This window comes from Opisthorchis viverrini (assembly GCF_000715545.1).
Source record: "Opisthorchis viverrini unplaced genomic scaffold opera_v5_116, whole genome shotgun sequence".
Classification (NCBI taxonomy): domain Eukaryota; kingdom Metazoa; phylum Platyhelminthes; class Trematoda; order Opisthorchiida; family Opisthorchiidae; genus Opisthorchis; species Opisthorchis viverrini.
Genome location: NW_008751772.1, coordinates 699,085 through 721,919, shown reverse-complemented (window position 1 = coordinate 721,919; position 22,835 = coordinate 699,085). Strand labels below are relative to the sequence as shown.

Below are 22,835 nucleotides of genomic sequence, written 5' to 3'. Positions count from 1 at the left end.
CGACCGTTCAAACGAGTGTTTTGAAGGTGAACTAAATACATATCCTGCAAGACCCGAGGCCAAAAAAGTTGCCCACTGGGCTTCAAGCGTTTGTGGCGCTACCGGACTGGGAAGTCCTGGCTGGCGGGTCAATCGATCGTCACAACCATAATTTTGTCTGGATTTATGTTACGAGCCCTTAACCGGCAGTTTTTCTGGACTGACATCACAGTTTCCAAGGCAAAGACAGCGTGGTCGCCAGCAGTTCAGCTCTCCACACCCCGTTCAAGGTACACCATTGCGACTACCGGTGTAACGGTGATACTACTGACGGGGGTATTATGTTTTCTTGTAAATCCGCTTTGCGTCGCTCCAAAACTGATATCTATTGCGGAATTTGTGGAGTCGCTTTGTAGAATTTGCTTGGATTTGAGCAACAGTCAATGAATATCCAGGAAAGTTCAGAAGAGGATATGGATATTCCGTTTTTGTAAATAAGATGCAAATGAGAGTTTTGCTTCCCTGTCCAATAGTCTGTAACTGATCAGTTGGGGTTTCCTAATAAACAACTCCGGACCGAATGCCTTCGTCCTTTCACCGGTTTCAGTGTTTTGACAAGACCACTGATTCGCAACTATTGTTACCAAGACGTCAGCGAGGAAAACAATAGGAGTGATTGTCACCAAGACTGGTCATTGGAGTTATTCACCAGGTGCCAAGTACAACATGCATGCCAAATAGAGTTTCAAAAGGGACACAACTGTACAAAAAAAGGGGAAAACACATGCAGTGCAGTGCAGTGCAGTGTAACCAAAAACCACAAAATAGGGAAACACGAAATGGCTAGCAAGGCAATTACGGAACAAATCAACTGTCACCACACGCAATTAGATCAGCAGTTCATGGAGGGCTATCAAAAACGGTTTGGATACGGGGGTAGGGGGCGGGGAACAGGCACTTGACCGACTCGGATTGCGTATGGTACAACAACAACGGTCGAGCGGATTTGGGCTAGTGGCTATTGCTGTTGGGTTTGTGGGCGGGATTTGTTGACTTTACGACGGCGTACATCACGCTGATTGTTCTGGTCCACAGCACTGTCCACGCCATCGCTCAGCTCTTCCTCTTCCCGCCTCACTAGAGAAAGAAAGGAGGAATAAGCACGGACAGTGCGTATGACAATGCGTCAGCAAAAACAAGGAGCATGTGGTTCAGTTGTGTTAGGCTGCCTTTGTGTGGGTAGAAGCCAGGCAATTGAAAGTACAGTGCACATGCTCTTGTCAGGCCTTGATTAGCACAACCTCGAAGGCAACAACGAGAAGAGCCACAGCGGAAGGGAAGACAGCATGTGAAATTATGTTCAGGCGAACAGAACTTACCCAGCACACATTTAAGCAACTAGATTGAATGAAAATCGAAAAAAATCGTTCAGCTGTAGCACGCTTCCGGTACCTGACTGCCATGCCACCCGAAGGAAGCATGAGGGCTGGGATACTGCCAGGTTGCCCAAGCCTAAACAGGGAAAGTCGAGAGGCAGAGGTCGGGTTCGAACCACGGACCTTCCGGTCAGTAAATTCGCCCTCTAACCACTTGGGCCATCTCGCCCCCTAGATTGAATAAGAGGTTTTGTGTCAGTTTGTGTGAGTGGGGTTAGAAACGAATATGAGAATAACCTGTGAATATGTTAGTGCGGCCAGGCAGGCACGTGAATAGGTATCCTTTACTTTCCCCTTGTTCATACTGTACTATAGTGTCAAGGTGTCTAACGAAGCATCTAATCAAGGCATGTCAAGCGAAAAACTGTGGAGTTAGCAACCGAAGAACCCCGTCACGATGGAAAGGTGTTTAGTCAAGCATCATCATCAGAGACAACAACAGCGGTGTTGGCACTGATGCTTCATTGCCGTACAACCCTACATCATCATCATCATCATCATCATTATTGTCAGCTGTAATAACCGCGTGCTCGTCGTACAGTGGTTGCAGCTGCCGCAGTTTCGTCCACCGATGATTTGCGAGGGGAGGTCGGTAGCTGCTAATAATTGGTGCATAAATCCAGCACTGTCAGTGGGCTGTCAAGTAGGGGGGTTGGGAAGGGAGCTATGCATTGAAGGCAATAGCTTGGATGCACGAGCGCCATTGAGGGCGCGACTGGGTCATGTCTGACAATGTCTCTAGCCATTGATGTGGCCCGTCTCGGGGTCCCCATCCAGGAAAACGGAAATGACAAGCGCAACTGAGTTTGCTGGTAAGGGCTTTCATACTTCGCTGCCAAGTCATTGTTTGACCGCCTGTGGCTCTCTTCCACCCTTCACGTTGTTGTGCGAAAAGAGTCCTTCGAGGAAGTCGGTCACAACAACAACAACAACCCTACAGTTCATCTGATGATATTTCAAGCCTTAGGGTGGATCGCTCAGCTGTAGTACCCTCTCGGTGCCTAGCTCCCATGCCACCCGAAGGAAGCATGAGGGCTGGGATACTGCCAGGTTGCCCAAGCCTAGACGGAAAAAGTCGAGATGCGGCGGTCGGGCTCGAAACACGGACCAACTCACCCCCAAGCACTCTAAGGTGGCTACACCTTCAAGTGCTCAATCGGACAGTCTGGAAGGAAAATGACAACACGATCGCCACAAGCAACGACAACCATTTCCTGCAGCTGCGCTCCTTTTCCCTCTTGTTTAAAACAACAGCTAAGCCCAATTTGAGACTTGTTCAAATGCACGAACGTACTTAATCCGCGGAAAAAACGAATATCACCAAATGATGAAACGGCCTTGATAAAATCGGTTCAACGAGCACTGTGAAAGACACATACCTTTCTTCTTTTCCTTCTTCTTGGCACCGCCTGCATCTTGACTGGCGCCACCTAGCCAACCACCCTTGGATGATGAATGGGACTGCTTGTCACGTCTTGATCGCTGATGGAACGTGATGAAGTTCCAAACCATGTAAGCTTGCGAGATAAACAGGAAAATCATTGCAGTGGATCTGGAAAGCGTAGAAAATCGAAGGTAAGTAAGATTTGTGGCAAACGATACTTGGATGATATGGGAAAACGGACTGTTGGCTTATGAAAAAAAACAATGGTAAGCGCCACCAGGGCCACAAAAGTGAGAGGTGAATTCGCCTATGCTGGAACTTTCAAGTTATAATAATACAAATACAATAATAATAAATAACCCTTTCTGTGTCCAACTGCCATACAGCCCGAAGGTATCACGAGGGATGAGATAGTACCAGGGTACCAAGCCTACACGAGTTCGAACCACAAAACTGTTCAATAAGTTCGCTCTCTGACCACTCAGCCATCTCGAAAATGAGAACGATGTCAACTGTATATTCTAGGCAAAGTTGTCGTCCGGCACCATTTTAAAAATAAGAGTTTCGAACACCTTCTGGCATTCTCCTCATTATCTCGTCGATCACGAAACTATATGGGAATGAAGTGCACATCCTTGAAGGATGGAGGGATCTGAAGTGCTTTCCGTATACCCACACACTCAAGACACTCTCTCTAAACCCAAACTCTCTGAAGGAACTCTCCAAAGACATCAACGGTCAAACATCAAGCTTTTTGGCGTCCTCAGCGTGCAGCGGCCAGGATTCTGACCCGCATAATAATATGGGGCGCACCGCAGCATTGTAAACTCGACCCTTGACGAATAAGCTTATGCCACACCTACACCACAGGTGATGCAGGTTCACGACAGCTGATCAGACGTTCCGAATTCAAACGGGAATATCGTCTCTGACTAGCCCATCGACATTGATACGGCTTCCAAAGTAGAACGGTTTGCTTGCTACATCGGTCGGCTCATTCGCAAGCACACGGCTAGGGTTCGAGCCCGCCTAATCTTACAACAGCACTTTGCGGGTGTGAAGTGCAGACTAAACTGAGGCACAATTAGATAAATTATTTAATACTGTCTGCATCACGATGGCGTCAGATTCAAGCAAAGCTATGTCAACTGCGCACTCAATATCTGTCAGAAGATAGCCCGGGAGCATTTCGACCCCACAGACGTTAGAGACTGGAAGTGAGCTGTAGCACCCTTTCGGCGCCCAACTGCCATATCACCAGAAGGAAGCACAAGGGCTGGGATACTGCCAGGTTGCTCAAGCCTAGACAGGGAAAGTCGAGAAGCAGAGATCGGGTTCGAACCACGGACCTTCCGGTCAGTAACTTCGCGCTCCAACCACTGCTCCATCTCGCCCAGTACCACAATCATATGCTATTATTATTATTATTATTATTATTAGCAGTATATGATTAGCACCATAATCATATAAATGACGAAGCTGAGCGGCACCACTTACTGTGGTGACCTTAGGCGAAAGCCTCCCGTAGGCCTCCACACGTCCACGGGAGTTGGCGTGCAGCACCCTACGGAGGGTCAAGAATCTATGGGAGCACCCTCGCTTCACATACACTGCCCCAGTGCCTCGCAATATCAGTGCTTCTTGTTTGAAGAATTGGCCCGGGTAGCTCTGGATAGAAATTGCCCTTCTCAGCGTCAAAACTGCAGTCCGTTATGGCCTAAGCCGACACTACAAACACGCACCATTATTTACGTAGTTTGGCATGCAGTATGATTGAGTTGGATAGCCGAATAGCACAAACACGACTGCTCACTGGAATCCAATCCAGCGAAACGCATTCAGCTCCGAAGATGAGTGCAATAGACACATTCCACGAGTTACCGCATCTGGGTCACCAGATACAAAGAGGTAGAAATGTCGAAGACTTGGGTTCGTTCTTGGCGTTTGGATGCATAACCGCGCCTGGGTCTTGTACGCGTGTTTCGGAGATCCAGCATTTTGAGGAATTTTCGAGGAATATACGGCTTCAGCGACCATTGCATGTTGGCCAAGTTGGCACCAAGTATTGATGTTGGAAGCTTCTATGTAGAAAGGATCTCGTGGATTCAGCAAGATGTTATTTTGTTTATTGTTAATAGGTAGCGGCGTGCATAAGTGAAACCAGCCAGATAACTGACAATCAAATGGTGGGAAGGGGTTGGAAAGGGACATCGGTGGACAAAGAACTGTGCTGAAAAACGATACTTCCTAGTTGCCCAGGCCAACGAAGGGATTTGGGTGAGTTACCCCGCCTTGTGCGTCTGACTCAAGCCTGACCTGCGAAACAGCGGACGATAGGATTTCCTTTGAGAACCCCGAATAAGTCAAGTCTTACCTGCTCGGTTGCAGAGGTTAGCCTAACCCGAGAACGCAGAGGTCAACGCATTAAGGTCTAACTCCTGATGCGGCTGCACACAGTGACTTTTGAAATATTTCGACCGTATTGAACGATGTATCAGTGGTCACGGTCCATTGCTGGGTGATCAGTGTGTGCGGTTTTTAGGGCCGACCTTTTCTAATCCGCAATTCTACGGATGAAGGCAGTATCGCTGTCTCCGTGAATATGCTGGTCTGCTGGGGGAACACCTTACTGCCTTCACACTCCTATCACACAGTACGAGTTTACCTTCACGACTGCTGTCTGACTATCCCCCATTTACCTGTGGTTGTACCTCGTTCCAGTCCGCGCAGCCTGCAGATTCACTGAAGCACTCACGGGGGCGAGATGGACCAATGGTTAGAGCCGCGAATTTACAGGCCGGAAGGTCCGTGGTTCGAACCCGACATCCGCCACTCGACTTGCCCTATCTAGGCTTGGGCGACCTGGCAGTATCCCAGCCTTTGTGCCTCCTTCGTGTGGCATGGCAGCTAGGCACCGAAAGGGTGCTACAGCTGGACGAAGCACTCACGCCTGTTCACCACATCAAGGTGGTAGCGTTAGATATGGAAGACCTATGATTATCGCACTCACTGCGTGTCCCTTTTTTCGAAAATGGGCACTGTCATCGATTCCCCCCCCCAGTTGTCTGGAAGTTTCTTTTCCCCAAAATGCAAGCATATAGATGAGACAAGTGCTGACTGGGGACTTCACTGCCATCTATGAAGAATGCGAGTGGAAGGTCATCCGGATAGTATATCGACCATGTTTGAGAAACCATTTGCAGTCCTGAATTTCTGAGGCCATAGGGGGTTCCAGGTTTACGGTTCAGCTTCAGTTTAAGTATCCAATCGAGTGACCGCAGGTGGCCACTAGAATTATCGTTCAGTGTTCGGCCTAGCAGTCGAGGCACTCAAGATGGTCGCCTCAATTTGATTCTTGGTGGTTTCGTCCACAGGCGGTTTCCGGAGGCGGGTCGCACGAATAACTGAAATAATATTCGGGCAATTCCGACTTTCTGGGCTTCGGCTATCTCCCTAGCTTTCCGTGTCAACCAGTTTTCATGGTCGGCAGGCAAGCTCACTTTCACTCGACATTTGATTACTCGTCGAGTCAAATTGTGTTCAGGATCGGAGGGGATATTTCTCTGAAATTTAGGCAGTGCCGCTGTTCGGTCTGATATCTAGGGCTTGAGTGAGCTTTATAGCGCCGTGCCACAGACAACCCTCCCCCGGAGCAAATATGTGGGGATATCTCTCCAGTACAAATTCGCATTGGACGGTGAAGCAGTTGGAAGAGGGTTCACAAGATATATATGTTAAATTCGTCTTACTTCGGGATCTGCCAGAGGCTCAGTTGCTACGTCAGTTGTCCGCCATTATCCGGTCCCGTTAAGAAGTGACTTCGGATGAGCGCGTGGTTGAAATTCACGTGTTATTAATTAGGAGGGGGGACCCTCATGAAAAGGGGAAGCACGGAGGCGTCAGTAGTAAATTGTATGCAGCAAGTAGGGCAACGTAGTTGATGACAGCACGCGGCGGCCGATACGTCATGAGAGCATTGTTAGATGTAGGAATCACGGTGGTATGTGGCTTGGGACATTGCCAATGAACCCAGACCTAGAAAGGAGGACGATTAGGGTCTTCGATCAAAGCGGCGATGTTTGGAAGGTAATGGTATTGCATTCCCATTTTTTGAAGATCACGTGACCAACAGGTTCCTACCTCCAACCTGGAGGTCCAGGAGACTGTGTTAGCCAGACCTGTAACCGCTGATATAAAAGGTATGAGACTGTGAGCGTCGCACGTACACCCCCATCCCCGGCAGTATAGTTCAAGGGGTTATGGGAGCACACAAGCCGTCGTCACTTTTGACACCGCCAACTACAATTGACGGCCCCTCGATACCAAGCATGCCTGAACAAGTTAGGACCGAGAAGCTGGAGACCGTTCAGCTGTAGCACTCGTCCGGTGCCTAGCTGCCATGCCACCCGAAGGAAGCATGAGGGCTGGGATACTTCCAGGTTGCCCAAGCCTAGACAGGGGAAGTCGAGAGGCGGAGGTGGGATTCAAAACACGGACCTTCCGGTCAGTAAATTCGCGCTCTTACCACTTGAGCCGTCTCGCCCCCAGAAGCTGGAGAGATCGAGTCAGAAAACAGGTTATTTTATTCCATGCTGACCCAACCGTCACGAAGAGACTGGACCTTTCACATACTTTTCCTTTCCTCTATTCCCACCTCATTGGTAACTTCATCCTTGTAGGTCCATCAGTTAGGACTGATGTTTCTGTTCGTCCGGCGTCGGTTTTGCAAGTAACATGTGCACGTTATCCAGCGCCGGCATCCTCAGACATCTTGGAATCAATCTTCAAATCTCGACGCCCAAACAACCTGACCGTATTCAGTATCCGCACTCTAAAGCAAGTAGGTCAACAAGCTGCTCTTGCATTCACACTGGACTCGCTTGGCACTGACGGGTGCTGCGTGTCAGAAACAAGAATTCAAGATGCAAGCGCAGCGGTTGAGCTAACCGCCCCATCACTTTCCACTGGCGATTCGGAGGCTGTGGTGGCAGGATGTGCAGGGGTTGGTATCGTCCCAATTTACCGGGTAGAAGTACCCTTACTTTAGTGGACACCCGATGACAGTCGCCTCTGCACGGTTCGTTTGGCAACGTGTGCGATATAGTATGGCAGTGAAGCATCAGTGTCGAACACTGATGTCATGCTGTCTATGGTGATAATGATGGCCAAATTGGCGTGTTTTATAAAAAAGAATTAAGAAAATAAAGAGATGAACCGAATTTCTCTGTATGAAACGCCGCCAGAGTCTCCATTCCAAAGGCTGTTGGAACGCGAAAACAAAGCAGGACCGTTTTTGATGCGATGCACGTGTTGCAAAAGGGCAAAATTTTTAAACGCAGGATTGCTATCTAAACCCACTGGCTGCGGTTAATTTTAGTGCTCGATTAGGTGCGATTTGGAAGGTGCCAGGTAATGCGTTGCTCACACGTGCTCAAACTTTGTGCCTGTTATAAGAGACGATCGTTGTTGTCAGTTCTGGGGGCATTCACAACAAACGTCCCGTCAAGACGTGTCTCCTGCTTTTCGGTCTTCCCCAAAAGAGTATTCTAATCGCCAGCAACATCAGTACCTTCTCACACCTTTAAATTCGTAATTTTCACATTTGTTTTGGCGTACACGGAGATGACAAGCTGTCCGGTACCGTGTCGCATTTCGGCAGAGCCACCCAGTGTGACTGCACAGTCGACTTTTGACAGAAACAAACTCAAGCCGAACGTCTTTGTCTCGCTCACTCGATTGAAACCATGGGCGACAGTTCCGGATCACCTCAAATCCGAGAGTAAACCGCGACTAAAATGAGATGCCTCAGACCATGTTCAAATGAACCACCGTGGTACGGTCCTTTGCGACGCAGCGCACATCCAGTTTTGAAGAAAGGGGAGGAGTGAGGCCGGTGGAACTATCTAACAAATAGTACAGACACCGAACGCTGCAACGTTGAACAGTCCATGTTATCGACGTGTTTGGGTTCCGTTGTTCTGAGTACATGGCTAGGAATCTACGCTGAGATTATGGAGCCACGGACACGCTGAGTTGTATTCTCAGTGGCGTCAATTATAGTTGGAACTGATCCTAAGCTGTGTGGGCAGACACTACATCCCAGTTACTCAAGCCGGAGAAGCATGCTTGAGGTAACCCACCTCGAGGTTTTGATTCGAAAATTTAACCATAAGACAGGGGGAACGTAGGGTTCCGTTTCAGGCTCTGTTCTCGATCCAACAGTCCGGCTGTATGATGCTTGCCCAGAAAAGCATAACCGTCTGACGCAACCCATCGCCGCCTGATCCATCTGACAGGATGTCTAGATCGTCCAAACGCTCCAATCATCGAGACTGAATAAAGAAAGGAATCCACTAGCGAATGTACACTCATTTGCAAACTAATTTGGTTCTTTCGAGAGACTCACCTGGAACCCAGCTGAATCTCTTGTTTACGATGTTCTCAAGCAAGTGAGTGTGGGCTGTCGATGGATTTTCAGCAACCTTATGAGTAGTACATTACAAAGGAATCCACTGTTTTCAACGACACGACTATACACTGTCGTGTATAGTCGTCGGTTGTCAAGTGCACATGGCTAACATGCGGAACGAAAGGGGTCAAATAGTCATGGAATTATCATACACAGTAATGTCAGTGCAATGAAGCCTGCACAAAATACATAGAGGAAAGTGGTTAAAGTGGTCTTACCGGATTGTTGGAGTGTTGAAATTCCCTGTCGTCAGGTCGATTGTTGGGACGCTGTTTTTACCTAGACCATAACTATGAACATTTGAATGGCCACAAGTATGAGCTTACTGCAAAACTAGAAACGGAAGGATGATGCAGGCCATCCGGACGGGGATGAACATTATGTTCCAGATCATGAAGCTATCGTGTGACAATTGAAATTCGCCAGACATACCCCACTGACGCAATCCTAGGATAATCCGCTAGGTGTAATGCACGGGCAGAGTGCAAGAAGACATCAGTAGCATAGTGTACGATCAACAAAGCTATACAGAGCTTCGAAAGTCTGAATGTAAATTAGGAACGACAAACAAGACTCACCCCCCGACGTATGCGAAGCCAATACCAATTATAAACATGGTTGCATGTAGAATACGGGCTGGAATGAGTTCCTAACATACGCAATACACCGAATAATCTAGTCATTACCTTTTTCACACGCTGGAAGTAGAGCTCTGGAAAGTCATGTATCCAGTAGCAAATCTGGTGGGAATCAAGCAAGATAAGGAAGGCCTCACCTGAATTAGCAAAAACATCTTGGTCCAAAACGGTAACAGCGAATGTGGGTATCCCTCCCAAAGACTGCTCAAGCTAGGTATCAGGTTTTCATTGATGACGTTATAAATTCCCCAAATGACGGATAGAGTGTAGAAGCAAGTCAAATGTGCTGATTCATTGAACTTTCCCAGGCGTATCTTCGTGAGGTTGAGCTTTTTCTCAAAACGCTAAAACTCCAGTAAAAGAAATGTCAGACCTACGTCAAATACATACTCCTGCAACACAGCGTGTGTCACAATGCATATCAGCGAGTAGAAAAACACGAGGCACACGTCATACCGGCCAGGACTATATAATGGCGCGGCACCCGGGTGCTCTGCACGAATAAGGCCTGAGTCTCACTACTTACCTTCGTCTGTTACGTTGTGCTGTATGAATACGAAGTTCGAAGATAGTGAGTGTGTACCCTTTCATTTTCATGTCAGTGGCTAAACCACGTCCCTTACCTTGTATAACAACCCAATCACAATTATCATGGCGACAAAACTGATGATATCTCCATGGTTTGTGATGACGAACTCATGGGAAAAGTAAGGGGGATTTTTCGACTTCTTGCGTGCTGTCCGTAAGGTCATGCTACGTCAAATTTGCAACGTCAAAATTAATTCGGAAAGCCGCTCCTGATTGACACGATGTCCTTGACGTAAAAAGTTCGATCTAGTTCAACGTCAAAACTCGCTCCTCGCGAATCCAATAGTACGAAGCGATCCCTGATGATCCATAGCGGCTGTGAAATATCATCACACACCGTTTAAAATCTGAGATTTATCATGGCGAATAAAGTAAGTAATGGCTGCTGGACCTTGCACGAATAGCAGATGAGAGCTGACGGATATGATCAAGGGTAGGAATTCTAATCACTTCCAAGCTAACCTAGTCTAGTTCCGATAGCGGAGAGGTTTTCTTGTCTGAAAGTTAAATATTTCAATATTGTTTACCAATCTAACATTGTAGTATGTTCTCTAACTTAGCTGCACGCCGAGTACTTCGTATATATGTATGTGGTGGGCTCGCTTGCATGCGAGCAGTGCATTTCAGAAAGTCCGTTGACGCCTCGATGCACAATGCATTTTTCTGCACAATCCCTGCGGGAGAAATGGAAAATTTAACGTCAAAATGTTACACTACTTTGTATATATGCTCAGCCTAAAAATCCCCCTCATCTGCCGTCATTCTTTGCGATTCGTTTTCATCGATCTCTTTTGAAAATTATTAGCGCACATTCGGCTTTGAACTTCGTGTGCTATGGCTTCGGAAGTTGCTTTCATTGAGGAATTTGTGGGTGTATCGTTTTCGTCCTTCACTGCATTTGAGAAGACTATAAATCAATACATGAAGGATAATTTGTGGTATTTGTGCGTTCAAAGAAATGATAGGCGAAACGTATCCGGTTAAGACCTTCGTAATGGACAAGTTGGCGGCGTAAATCCGTGCAACAAGAGTCGTGTTCGACTGTGACGTTATGCTTTGCTACTTTCATGTCCGCAAAGCCATCAGGAAGCGCGTATGTATCATTTAATATCCATGTACTTTCGGTTGTAAACAAATTCTGCGAATAGCCGGCGCATATTTTACCGCATGGCTCGCCTGGACAACGCTGTACGGTAGGTTTTATGTCCATCGTATTATAAGCACACAGATTCCGGAAGGACCTGCAGCTTCTGCGTCTCACAAATCCTTGATTTCTTTCCTATCTTACGCCTCGCTGGTTGTACATCATCCGAAAATGGGCCATACGCGCACAGTCCGGAATGGTTCATTTCGGTAATGTGACCAAAAACCGATTGGAGAATGCGAACGGCCGCTTTAAAGATCGCGTGCACCACTCTGACACGTTGGAGCAGGCAATTCAAAAGGTGTCCCGGCACGCCGAATGGCTCATGCGGGGGTTCGAGATGCATACGTCGTACCCCTGCGACAGGCGGCAAACTTCAAAACGTGGTCTGTCGAATGACGACATATGCATGCTCTCTCGTTTTGAGGCACTCGGGTCCGCGACCGCCGCGTCTGCGGTATGAAATTGTTGGAACAAATAAGGTGGGGTCGAGCTTCGTAAGCTAACTTACAGTTCGTGGTGCAAACACCCAGATGCTCCCAGACTGTCGACACCTGTGCTGGAGAATGCATATACCCTTTCTATCAGGCGATGTGGCTCCCCTGCGTACACCTGTTCTCTGTATTTCGAGATCAGTCCGTTCCGAGCAGTAAGAACTATTCATCATTGACTTTCCTTAGCTTGCTTTCCAATCCACTAACGATGGCTGTCGGATTACAACCTACCGGCAAAAGGTGTACGCCTTACATTTGCTCCCAAACTACCGCCGACAGCTTTCGACGGTCTTCGTAAACAACTGAATCGAGTGATGGATAAGCTTCAGAGGTTATAACCCAGTAGGGCCACAGCCATCTTTAGGCGATTGATTGTTCAGGGACAAATCCTGCTGCGTCAAGCCTCAAAGTCTGCAACCGACGACCTACCGTTGGTGGTCGTGGATACTGCACCTCAACCCAGATGGCGGTCTGGAAACGCTGACTTGGGGTTTTGTGTACTCTGTGACCGGCCGACTACTACCAGTGACCACTGGTTTCAACGGATCGCGTGTCACACACGCCACATTGTTGCGACGGTGAATCTTGCCCACTGTGTTGTGGTGCTCTTCAGGCCTGTCCCAAAGGTGAGTCCACATGAAAATAAATTACTTTTGCTCCTTAGCCTCGGGCCCATCCAGAAAACGCAGGGGTGTGCTTGCTACCCGGTCCGCAAAGAGGGCGTCTTATGATGCTGACCTGGACCGAAGCAGAGTCCCAGCACAGTGTGTTCCGGAACCCTGTGTGCGTCCGTGTTTTCGGGTCCACAGAAGAACAACTCGGCAGCCGTGAGTAAATGTCTAACAACTACGACTAACTCTGTAGAGCGCCAGCTAGATGAAAGAGACGAAGGTGACTTCATGTGACGCATCGGCTCCGAAAAGTTTGTCTGTTAATTAGGTCCTGTGCATTTCATGTAAGTGTCGTATTTCTTGAGAGGTGCAGTAAACAGGCATGCGAAATAACCGCTGAAGCTGGCATTGTGTGAACAGGCATCTACGACAGCATAGTTACTGCAGTGAACTTTGGGGTAAGCATCTCTACCAGCTTGCCGGCCGCCCGCCTCATGGTAATATTTCGACAACTTGAATTACATCTTCCTCTCATTCCGAGACTTCAACGGTCAAATGAATACTACTTACGAAGAAGAAAATGCGCCTCCCAAAAGGACATATGTCCACTTAAAAACGGCCAATATATCTCAACATTCAGTGACGTCCATTTTGATCCTTTTCTCCGTTACAGATGGATGGGTTCTATGTGGCTAGTTAGCTAGGCATCGTGTACCCTTATCCGCATGTTATTCATGTGTGTCGGTCAGGTTCGTTCAGCTGTCCGCTATGATTGACGTATGTTCCATGGTCCTAATCGATAAAACTTGAGGCCTTCCTAGCATAATTCGCAACCTATAACGGAAAACTCTGGTTTTTGCTAGCAAACGTGCACGACGTTTAGCAAATAATTGACGTGCTTTACGGAATTTTACTGGCAAAAAAGAATCATCGACAAAAATTTGTTTGCACGAATGCGCCTACGCCTATGTTGCATCCCCAAGAGCCATTTATATTCCAGAATGTTGAGGAAATTTTTTCCGATGGAAAATACCTGAAAGTTACGTTTATTGTATGTGAGTCAACGTTTTCCACACTTCGCGATTTTTATCATCAGGTAACGTATTCACAGTTGGTGGTGTTTATTGACCTTGAGATTTCGCTCATTTAACAAATTGCCTAGTAAATGAATGATTTTCAATAATACAGCAGCATATACATTATACATAGACATTCTAAACTATGAAGTGGCAAGTCTCAAAATGCCGTAGATTTGGAGAAATCAATCTCATTGTGCGAATCGCAAGCTGCTCAGAATTCTATCCAGTGGGGAATACACCCAGGACCGCGCCAAAAATACTCAGCATGAAGAAAACATTTAAATCATTTGGCCACATTTTAACTTCCTTCTCTGCGTTCATTTTCGTTTTCACCGTTTTTCAGAGGCTATTTATAATCTTTTGTGCAGAAGTGTCTCTTAACTCATCCCATTCTTTCATCGTTTCATTTAGGTTTATTTACATTAGTTCTAAGCAGATTTTTTGCGTTGTATCGCCGTTTCTCTACTTTGTTACCCATCGCAGGAGCCTCCGCTTCGCAAGCGCAAGGTCCCGAGCACATAACCACTGGCGATTTCTAAATTTCTTCGGCTCCGTTTCTTCCCTAATGGACACAGTGAGGAAACATGAAGAAGCAAGAGGACAAAAAGTACGTCTAGTTTTAAGTGACTGTTTAACTGGAATGGAGTGCGCAGAACTCAGGGGCAACAGATCTCATAACCAAACGGAACTAACCATCGAGAGCTCCGAATAGGCGAGTAAAAAATTAGTTATCTAGGGATATGAAAGAATTTGGAAATGGGCCTACCGGGGCGAGGGATATATGTAGGTAAATAAACGTAGAGCACAAGCCGACAAATTTCTCCTTAGACGACATACTGCTCACGCCCTTCCTCATTCATCTAAATTCGTGCTGGGCGACTTCAACCTACCGGATATTTCCTGGTCACCCACTCTGGGCCCTAGTCGTTACGCCTCACTGCTTGCCCAACTTAGTCTGGAGGGTTGGTCTCAGACTCTACGCAGCGCCACACGTGGCCAACACACCCTAGATCTAATGTTTTCAAATGAGGGTCATCTGGCTACGACTGCAGTTGGTCCATGCTTTCCAGGTAGCGATCACTGCGTTGTTTCATGTAACGCAGCCAGGTTTAGTGAAACTGTTCCCCCGAGACCATCTTTCTTTCACCTCCTGACACCGGACATCTTGCTGGCTTTTTCGTCCCTGCTGGCCTCCCGGGACTGGAACGACTTCTTTCTCTCGTCAGACACACAACGGATTTGTGATATCTTCTACCAAAACCTATTGACCTCTCTCTACCTTGCCTCTCCCATCAAGAGTTTTTACCCTGGTTCCTCTCGACATGATAAACTATTGAAAGCCTTGGAAAATAAAATACGCCGAGCCGGCAGAGAATATCGGAAATCTCGCGATTTCTCATTAATACTTCTCATCAACAAGCTTTCAACTGACCAAGAATCCTTACGGGTATCCCTCGAATGCCGAGAAGAGAACACCGCTCTCAGGGGCCCTTCTAGCTGTAAATTACTCGGCCGCCTATTTCGTGGACGCTGTACCCCAAACTGTCACCAAGTCACATGTCTGAGCTCCACCAATGGTAGCTTCATCACTCATCCTGTCAATATAGCCGACCACTTGAATGCTTACTTTGCCAGCTGCTACTTGCCTCCTTCTCCTAAGTTCAATCCTACAATCCCCGCCTCATATTCCACCTGTCTACAACAGAGTAACCGCCCGACTCTGAGCAGCTTGACTATCTCCCTAGCTGATGTATCAGCCCTTCTTCAAACCCTCAGAGACTCCGCCGTGCCGGGAGGTGACGGCATACCATCGCGTGTCCTGAGATATGGCGGTCAAGATGTCAAAACCCTTGTCCTAAATCTTTTTACTCACTCAGTAAACTCTGGAATCGTCCCCTCTCAATGGAAACAATCTGTCGTTCGCCCCCATTTTAAATCCGGATCCAGGCAAACTGCTTCAAATTACAGAGGGATCCACCATACTCCTCTTTTAATGCGAACCCTCGAACGTCTGGTAAAAGGCCCTTTAATCAGGTTTCTCCTAGCTACAAACGCCATAGATGATCGACAGTATGGATTCCTATCTCAGAGATCCGTAAACGGCTGCCAGCTTCACTTTTTTGAGACCATCACAGCAGCTTACGACGCTGGATACGCCATAGTAACAGTCTATCTAGACATCCAAAAAGCCTTCGACCAGGTCCCCCACGCCTCCCTGCTACACAAACTTAGCACCGTTGGCATCACGGGAACCTTATTTCAGTGGTTTGCCTCCTATTTATCAGACAGGAAGCAAATAACGCAAATAGGGGACATACAATCATCTCCACTACCGATCACTAGCGGAGTCATCCAAGGAAGCGTGCTAGGCCCCATCCTTTTCTTACTATACATCAATGACGTCTTCGGCGCCATATCTCACGGTAAGGCCTTCCTCTTCGCGGACGATATAAAAATCGCGTACACATTCCCCACCTCTGCAAAAACCCTTGCCTTTCACCAGATTAAGCAAGACCTAGATTCACTGACTCGCTGGTCAAACAACTCTGGCCTTAGCTTCTCCTCCACAAAATCCTGTATAACTTCCTGCCGCTGCTCTCTCCCGGCTGATGCTTTCACAATTAATGGAAATCCTATTACTCATTCTACAGAGATCAAAGATCTCGGCCTCAGATACTCCTGTACTTTTAGCTTTTCCCACCAGGTGCAGTATCAGGTAGCAAGAGCGCGCAGGCTCAGTTTTTTAATACTGCGCTCCTGCCACCTTCCAGACACGATGGTCGCAATCTTTAAGCTATGCGTACGACCAATCGTGGAATTCTGTACCACGTTCTCCTCCCTCTACACCCAAAGTTGCAGACTCGCAATTGAAAGCGTCCAACGCTCATTTACGAAAAAACTCTTTCCTCGATCAAACCCCCTCTCTTACCGCTCCCGTTGTCAAATCCTAGGCCTTGAACCACTATGGCTTAGACGGTTAAAATTGAATCTAGCTCTCTTGCACCGTTTACTGCATAAGAACGCCTTTATAGCAGAGGCTAGACCAAGCATAAACTCACAACCTCGCTACAGGCTCCGAAACTCCTGCAATCTCTTAGTGTGTCCCCCAGCCCGCACAAACCTACGCCACTACTTCTTTCTAGTTTATTACGCTCGCATCTGGAACAGCCTTCCTGAGCAGCTGCGAAGCATCACGCATCACCATGCTTTTTCTCAGTCTGTAGACAAATTCCTTACCTGTGAAACTGCTGCCGTCTTACTTAATACTCAACTACCCTCTGACCTCCTCTACGAATCAGGTCCAGTACGCATATGAGTCAAGCGACGTTACAGTTAATAGGCAAGTAAAGGATCTTGTTATCATTTCTTCCCATCCTCTTGACCCGCTTTAAGCTAACCAAGGACTAAATGCCAACTTGATCTAAATATTCAGCGTTACTGGCCTGGTTGTTTTCTTTTTATCTTTTTCCCCGTACAAACTTACACCTCGTACTAGTCTAGTTCCTGCACCGGACTACTCTATAAACTCTGTCTAGCGTCTATTGTTCTCGTCCAAACTCTACTGGCAAAAACCAAATCAAAATTAGCTATTTCTTCCCCAAATCACTGCACGACTTACCTACTAATTCTAATTATGCTGTGTTACTGGCCTGATTGTTTTCTCCTACCCCGCCAACTTTCTCTCCTGGTATATATCCAACTCATGTAATAAACACTCGATAACCAGTTAGCTCAGAATACCATTCCCGCCAGCCCTTACACACCTGATTCCCATGCGACACTTTTGCGCGCTTATATCGGCTTTTACTAGATCTCTTGTAATATAATACCGTATATCAGCGAAACCAGCCCCTGGTCGCTAGCCTACTAAGTAAAATTTATCTACTCCCTACTCCATGTAATCGCTTGTCATCATCCTAGTTGCATCAGACGCCAAGTTTTTCTTTCTATGTATATAAATGCATATTATCCCATTTCATATCCCCTCAAACTCACTATGTTTTGCAAATCTCCTCCCATCCCCTCACCTTCCCAAGCCTTAAACTTCGGAAGTGCCCGCTTTGGACGATCTGGTTAGCTGATCTCCACTCCACCTGGCCTATGATCTACAACTCCGGGATCACCAAACGGACCAAGAAAACCTGCAGTCCCATATCGGCTTCGTTCGAGCTTGTTTCCTCGACCAGGCTGAAATAAATACCGCTGCTCAATGAACTGCATACCCAAGACGAATTATCTCAAATGTTGACGTCCGTCACGGGGCTGTCCAAAAACTGAAGCATGTCAGGCCAATGATGGCACGGCACTGTCATACTCAGTTTGATAGCACACCCGCAACTGTTCCATTCCTCCCCTAAACCGTGCCCTCTTGCCTACTCGTTTCATTGACCCCAATCGACCACCATGACATTCATTCCAACCTATTGGACTACTCGTTCAAATTCAACCACCGCTGTGTTCCCATCAAACCTAACCCCTACACCTGACTTCCCAACAACAGAGCAACCAGTGAGTCTGCTTGTTCTCAGATTGCACCATATTTTTGAGACTAAACTTGCCGTGTTCTCCCAATTCGGATTATCCCATCTCCACCTCCACTTTTGCTTGTTATGACTCCGGCCATTTACCCAACCACCTAAGGTCACTCATGGCCAGCAATGGTTTTCCAGTTTTAGTTCATGCCAGCCAACTGAGTCACTGAATTACTCGGACCTCATGCCTATTGTTCCTTACAAGTTGCAAGAGAAACATATTATTATTACTTTATCTAGTACCTCCCACTGTTTGTGACATTGTCCCCTTTTCGCGCACACTACTCGGCCCGCAAATCCCTAAGTATTCACGGATTCACGGATTGATACACAGGATCGAGGCTTTTGCCCAAGTTTCTCGGGTCGGTTTTGTTCTTTTATTATTATTATTACGATCAGTCGTTAATGTCGGTGCTTAAGGTAACATTGGGAAATTACATAAGATCAAGTGTAATGAGGGGCCACTCAATAAACGGCACACTGCTGATGTTCACCCAAATCTCAGCGACTCATTTTCAGGTATACTGCCAATCTTGCCGCACAGGTTGGAGGCCCTCTGGTCAACTACCAACAATGTTTCAACAAAAGACCCATACTCCAGTGAAATGTGCGCTTCTATGCTAAAAATGCTGAACATTTTGGATGCAAATAATCTCCAAGTTTCTGTCTTGGTAATCAGCTGTATATCTCCCCCACTTGAAATAGTGCCGTGGCAGATATAGAGCTGTTTAATTTAGTTTTCGCAATTGAACAGCCATCGTTAGCATTTGGCATGCCTTTTTACTTGTCAGTTGTTCATCTAACAAACAACGATGGGAAAAACTTTGAAGTTAAACGGTTCGGCGGCAAGAAAACTATGGTTTGTTTAATTGAATTCTTGAAGTCAAGCTGGCATGCTTCCACTTTCACACTAAACCAACTCCGCGGTGATGGCGTCCTCTCCTATGGTGACGAACGTTTGCAGGCCATTTAACAAGACAGTCGAGCAGTTCAACAGCTGCGTGATCAACGAGAAGCCGAGCCAACAATATTTCGGCAGATAATCGGGAACTTCGGGTGTCCCACATTCAAAGCAACTAACAAATCAGAGACTTTCACCTGCCGACATTCATTCACACAACTCCGGCTTTAATTCTTATATTGGTGTTCCCAAAATTACGCCCCACCCTAACATTTCGACTACCGATAATCAACAGGTTGGCTTAGTATCAAACGGGCGGTTGGGATGGAGGACACAGGTACTCACAACCACTTTGAAAAGTATCAGTGAATAACCAAAGCAACCAAAGGGATTTATGACCAAAAAGTCTCGAGCAGCTGAGCATGGCCACAGAACGAAGAGCAAATCAAACACAAAAACACAAGGCTCATCCAGGAAACAAATTTTCTGTTCCAGTTAGAAATGAAAAGTACGGAAGTAACAGCGACGAATCCCTAATAGGGCACATATCCAAGATGACAGAACATAAGGTAATCCGCTGCGAATGTAAAGGTGTTAGAAACCTCTGGCATTTTGTCAGCCTAGATGCGGCGCAGAAACCTACCTGCCACGACAGGAAACCTAGAGAACAACTCCGCCTAACCGTTATTTCGGCGATCGCACGCAAAAAGCGTTCAGTATACTCTAAAGCGAAGAAAAATAAGCAGTGAATATCGTTTTCGGAAAAGCTTGGTAACAATCGGTTGATTTGCTGCTAGGCAACGTTTCGCTATTGACATCAAATATTCGCCAGTCCAAGTAACTAGGTTCCGAGGTTGGTCGAGATTTGAGGCGGAAGGAATGCCTATAATCTAAGTCAAGATTATTCTTTGTGAGGTGTCTACCGGGGGGTTTTTATGTGTTTGGGTAGATGAACAAGTGTCAGGCAAATGGGGGAACCTACATGGCTTTGGGTCTAGACCTTCTGGTTCGGTCCGCTTGATGATCCTCCTTGAACGTCGTTTGCACCTTCCGTCCGGTTGTGCAGATGAGCTAGTGCTACGATGGTTGTGTTGTAGCGACCCAGTCAATCACACACTTGACTGTTCAGCTCACAATCGCTCACTGGATCACGAGACTTGTCTTTTTCATACTCGTAAACCACGTCACATCAAGATGACTCAGCAGAATTTGATTGTCTGCACCGTCTAGTGAGCGTAGCAACCATTCATATGCCGACGCGCCCACGTACGCACAAACGGACCTACACATAGGGAAACAGAACGCAGTCAACACACAAAGATTCGCGTGCGCACAAGGAGCAAGGAGGCAGCCGAACACTCCAAGTCCACCTTCTGATTTGTATTATGGCTACCATCAACTGTGTACTAATAATTGGTGTGCCCGACGTGACAGAAGGTGTGTGCACTAATGAAAGTTTTTAACTGACTGACAGTTGTTTACAGGAGCGATTTGTGGCTTGTATAAAATAAAAAGCAATAGAAAATGTGGAGCAAGTCACAAGGGAACTCATCGTATGCGAGGGTCTCTTGATGAAAGTCCGGACGGCGGGAACGTGTTTTCTTCAGGGTGCAGCTGCTACACGTGTTCCATAATTGTCCGTGTACTTAGAGTGTTCGGCTGACTCCTTGCTCCCTGCGCGCACGCGAATCTTTGAATCGATGAGTCATCTTGATATGACGTAGTTTGCGAGTATGAAAAAAGACAAGTCTCGTGATCCAGTGAGCGACTGTGAGCTGAAAAGTCAAGTGTGTGGGTGACTGGGTTGCCACAGTGTAAGAGGGATTCTGTGAACTCTGGTCAGGTTGAGATTTCCATCCTCACTCCCCATTTTTTGCTGGTGATTCTACGTGGATTGACAACTTCGCATATCTAAGATCGCTCTCCATACGCTTGCGAGTTCCACACACTCGATTCTACTCACGCTGCGACGCCTAGTGTTTCCCACCGCCCCGGCTATTAGCCACTGTGGTGTGACTCTCAGTCCCCGTCTCAAAGAACTTCTGCATTCTTTAGATCGATTCTGTCTCTCGTCTAAGGCATGTACCGCCATCGTTGAGTACTTGACCAACGTTTGTTATTCTTCCGCATTCTTTAGGGATTTGTTTATTCGTCTTTTACGGTCACCAAATGGTGTGCAATCCCCTGGCAGACTGTCCTACTTAAACCTTAGTGCAATCGTTGCGATTGATTATACTCACACATTCCCCAGTCCTTTCAATCAGTAGGGGATCTTTCAATTGGATCAAAACTGACAGTAATTTTTTTCCCTTCAGGAAAGCTACTCGAATGTTGGCCAAGTTCAACAGTCTTTGTGTAATCTCCCATTTTCCTGCTTTGCATGGAAAACTGCTGTGCCAATCCATTACTGGTCTGGATAGCGGAGCCAAAATCTTTCTTGGTTGGCGCCTAATCAGACTCACTGGGCATACTATTTCTTAGAGTCTGCTGAGCTGCCGTTCGTTCGATCTCCTCTATGCACAGCGCTCCGAGTCGACGGATGTGCTGAATAAGTCTTTATTATGACTCCTAACAAAGACGACTGACGAATGTAGTTTCATTAATAAAGCAGAAACATTTGATACACTACATTTAAAACACAATCAGAGCAGGCATCCAGCAGACAAATTCAACAAGGGATCGGAAAAACTTCAAAACTTCTACAGGATCGTAAGACAACGTTCAAAAACATGGGCGTATGAGTCGCCCAAAAGGGCATGAGCAAGTTAAACGGTCTATGAATATTACGAGTTTCAACTATCTATGTAGAAAAGTAATAATTGTGTGTTTCTGCGGACAGCTTCAGATACATTGCATTTGGAGTCGATTAGGATGCCTTCCTGTGACGGCCAATTTCGCTTCCTAAATATGCCCGAACTTGTGGACGATCTCACTGTAAGTGTTCTTAGTCGGCCAGAGGAATTTGACTCGGTGAAAAACGAACCAAGTTTCGAGCCGCCTAAAATTCTCTGAAACTAAAAGTAGTATGTTAAATTCATGACAGGGTGTGACGCTGACGTGGGTGGAAATTCCCTAACACGCGATAGTCTTGTAGCGAACTAGGACCTAACCAGCGTGTTCGGATAACTTAACAGGCAAAAGTAACCAATGCAAAATCACAAAAATCACAATAGGAAAGGAATGAGTAGTCAAATGGGGACTCACGAATGCGTAGGTTCAGTAGTCCACTACACCGATCCGAATGCAGTAACTGGCTGTGAGAGGAAAATATTCACTCGTCGAGATTTCCTGCAGATGGTTCCGTGTGAGTGATATATTCCACGGTAGGAAAATTATTCACGGCTAAAAAAATGTCACAGGGATTTATTGTGACGTTTAACAGTTGACACAAACACAGAGATTTAGTCCCACTGGTTCAACAGTCAACAAACAGTTCAACGGGCGTAAATACAGTCGTTCAGCAAGAAGTCAGCAGGTCGCGCCGGAAAATTGTGTATTCGTAACATTAAAACAAACGTCATGATACAATGTGAACGACAGTTACAAAGTGTGGTTCAAGTTCAGGAAGAATGGCAAACGT

General features: G+C 46.7%; 2 protein-coding genes across 2 annotated transcripts in view; one reads left to right on the top strand and one right to left on the bottom strand.

The window, feature by feature from the left end:
* T265_13897 (hypothetical protein) overlaps positions 1-12,959 on the top strand; it is a gene marked incomplete at both ends in the record, with an annotated part of 64,139 nt that extends 51,180 nt beyond the window's left edge. The window contains 3 exons of the mRNA XM_009171033.1: positions 7,479-7,801; positions 12,513-12,758; positions 12,797-12,959. Coding sequence (XP_009169297.1) covers positions 7,479-7,801; positions 12,513-12,758; positions 12,797-12,958 — 731 coding nt within the window. The remainder of the gene's footprint in view (positions 1-7,478; positions 7,802-12,512; positions 12,759-12,796) is intronic.
* T265_05888 (hypothetical protein) lies at positions 657-13,344 on the bottom strand (the record flags this gene model as incomplete). Its single annotated transcript, XM_009171017.1, has 8 exons — positions 657-1,116; positions 2,795-2,967; positions 9,701-9,811; positions 9,847-9,917; positions 9,955-10,008; positions 10,044-10,250; positions 10,284-10,414; positions 13,314-13,344. The coding sequence occupies 8 exons, from the start codon at positions 13,342-13,344 to the stop codon at positions 998-1,000; spliced, it is 897 nt and encodes a 298-aa protein (XP_009169281.1).
* Positions 13,345-22,835: the final 9,491 nt, after the last annotated feature.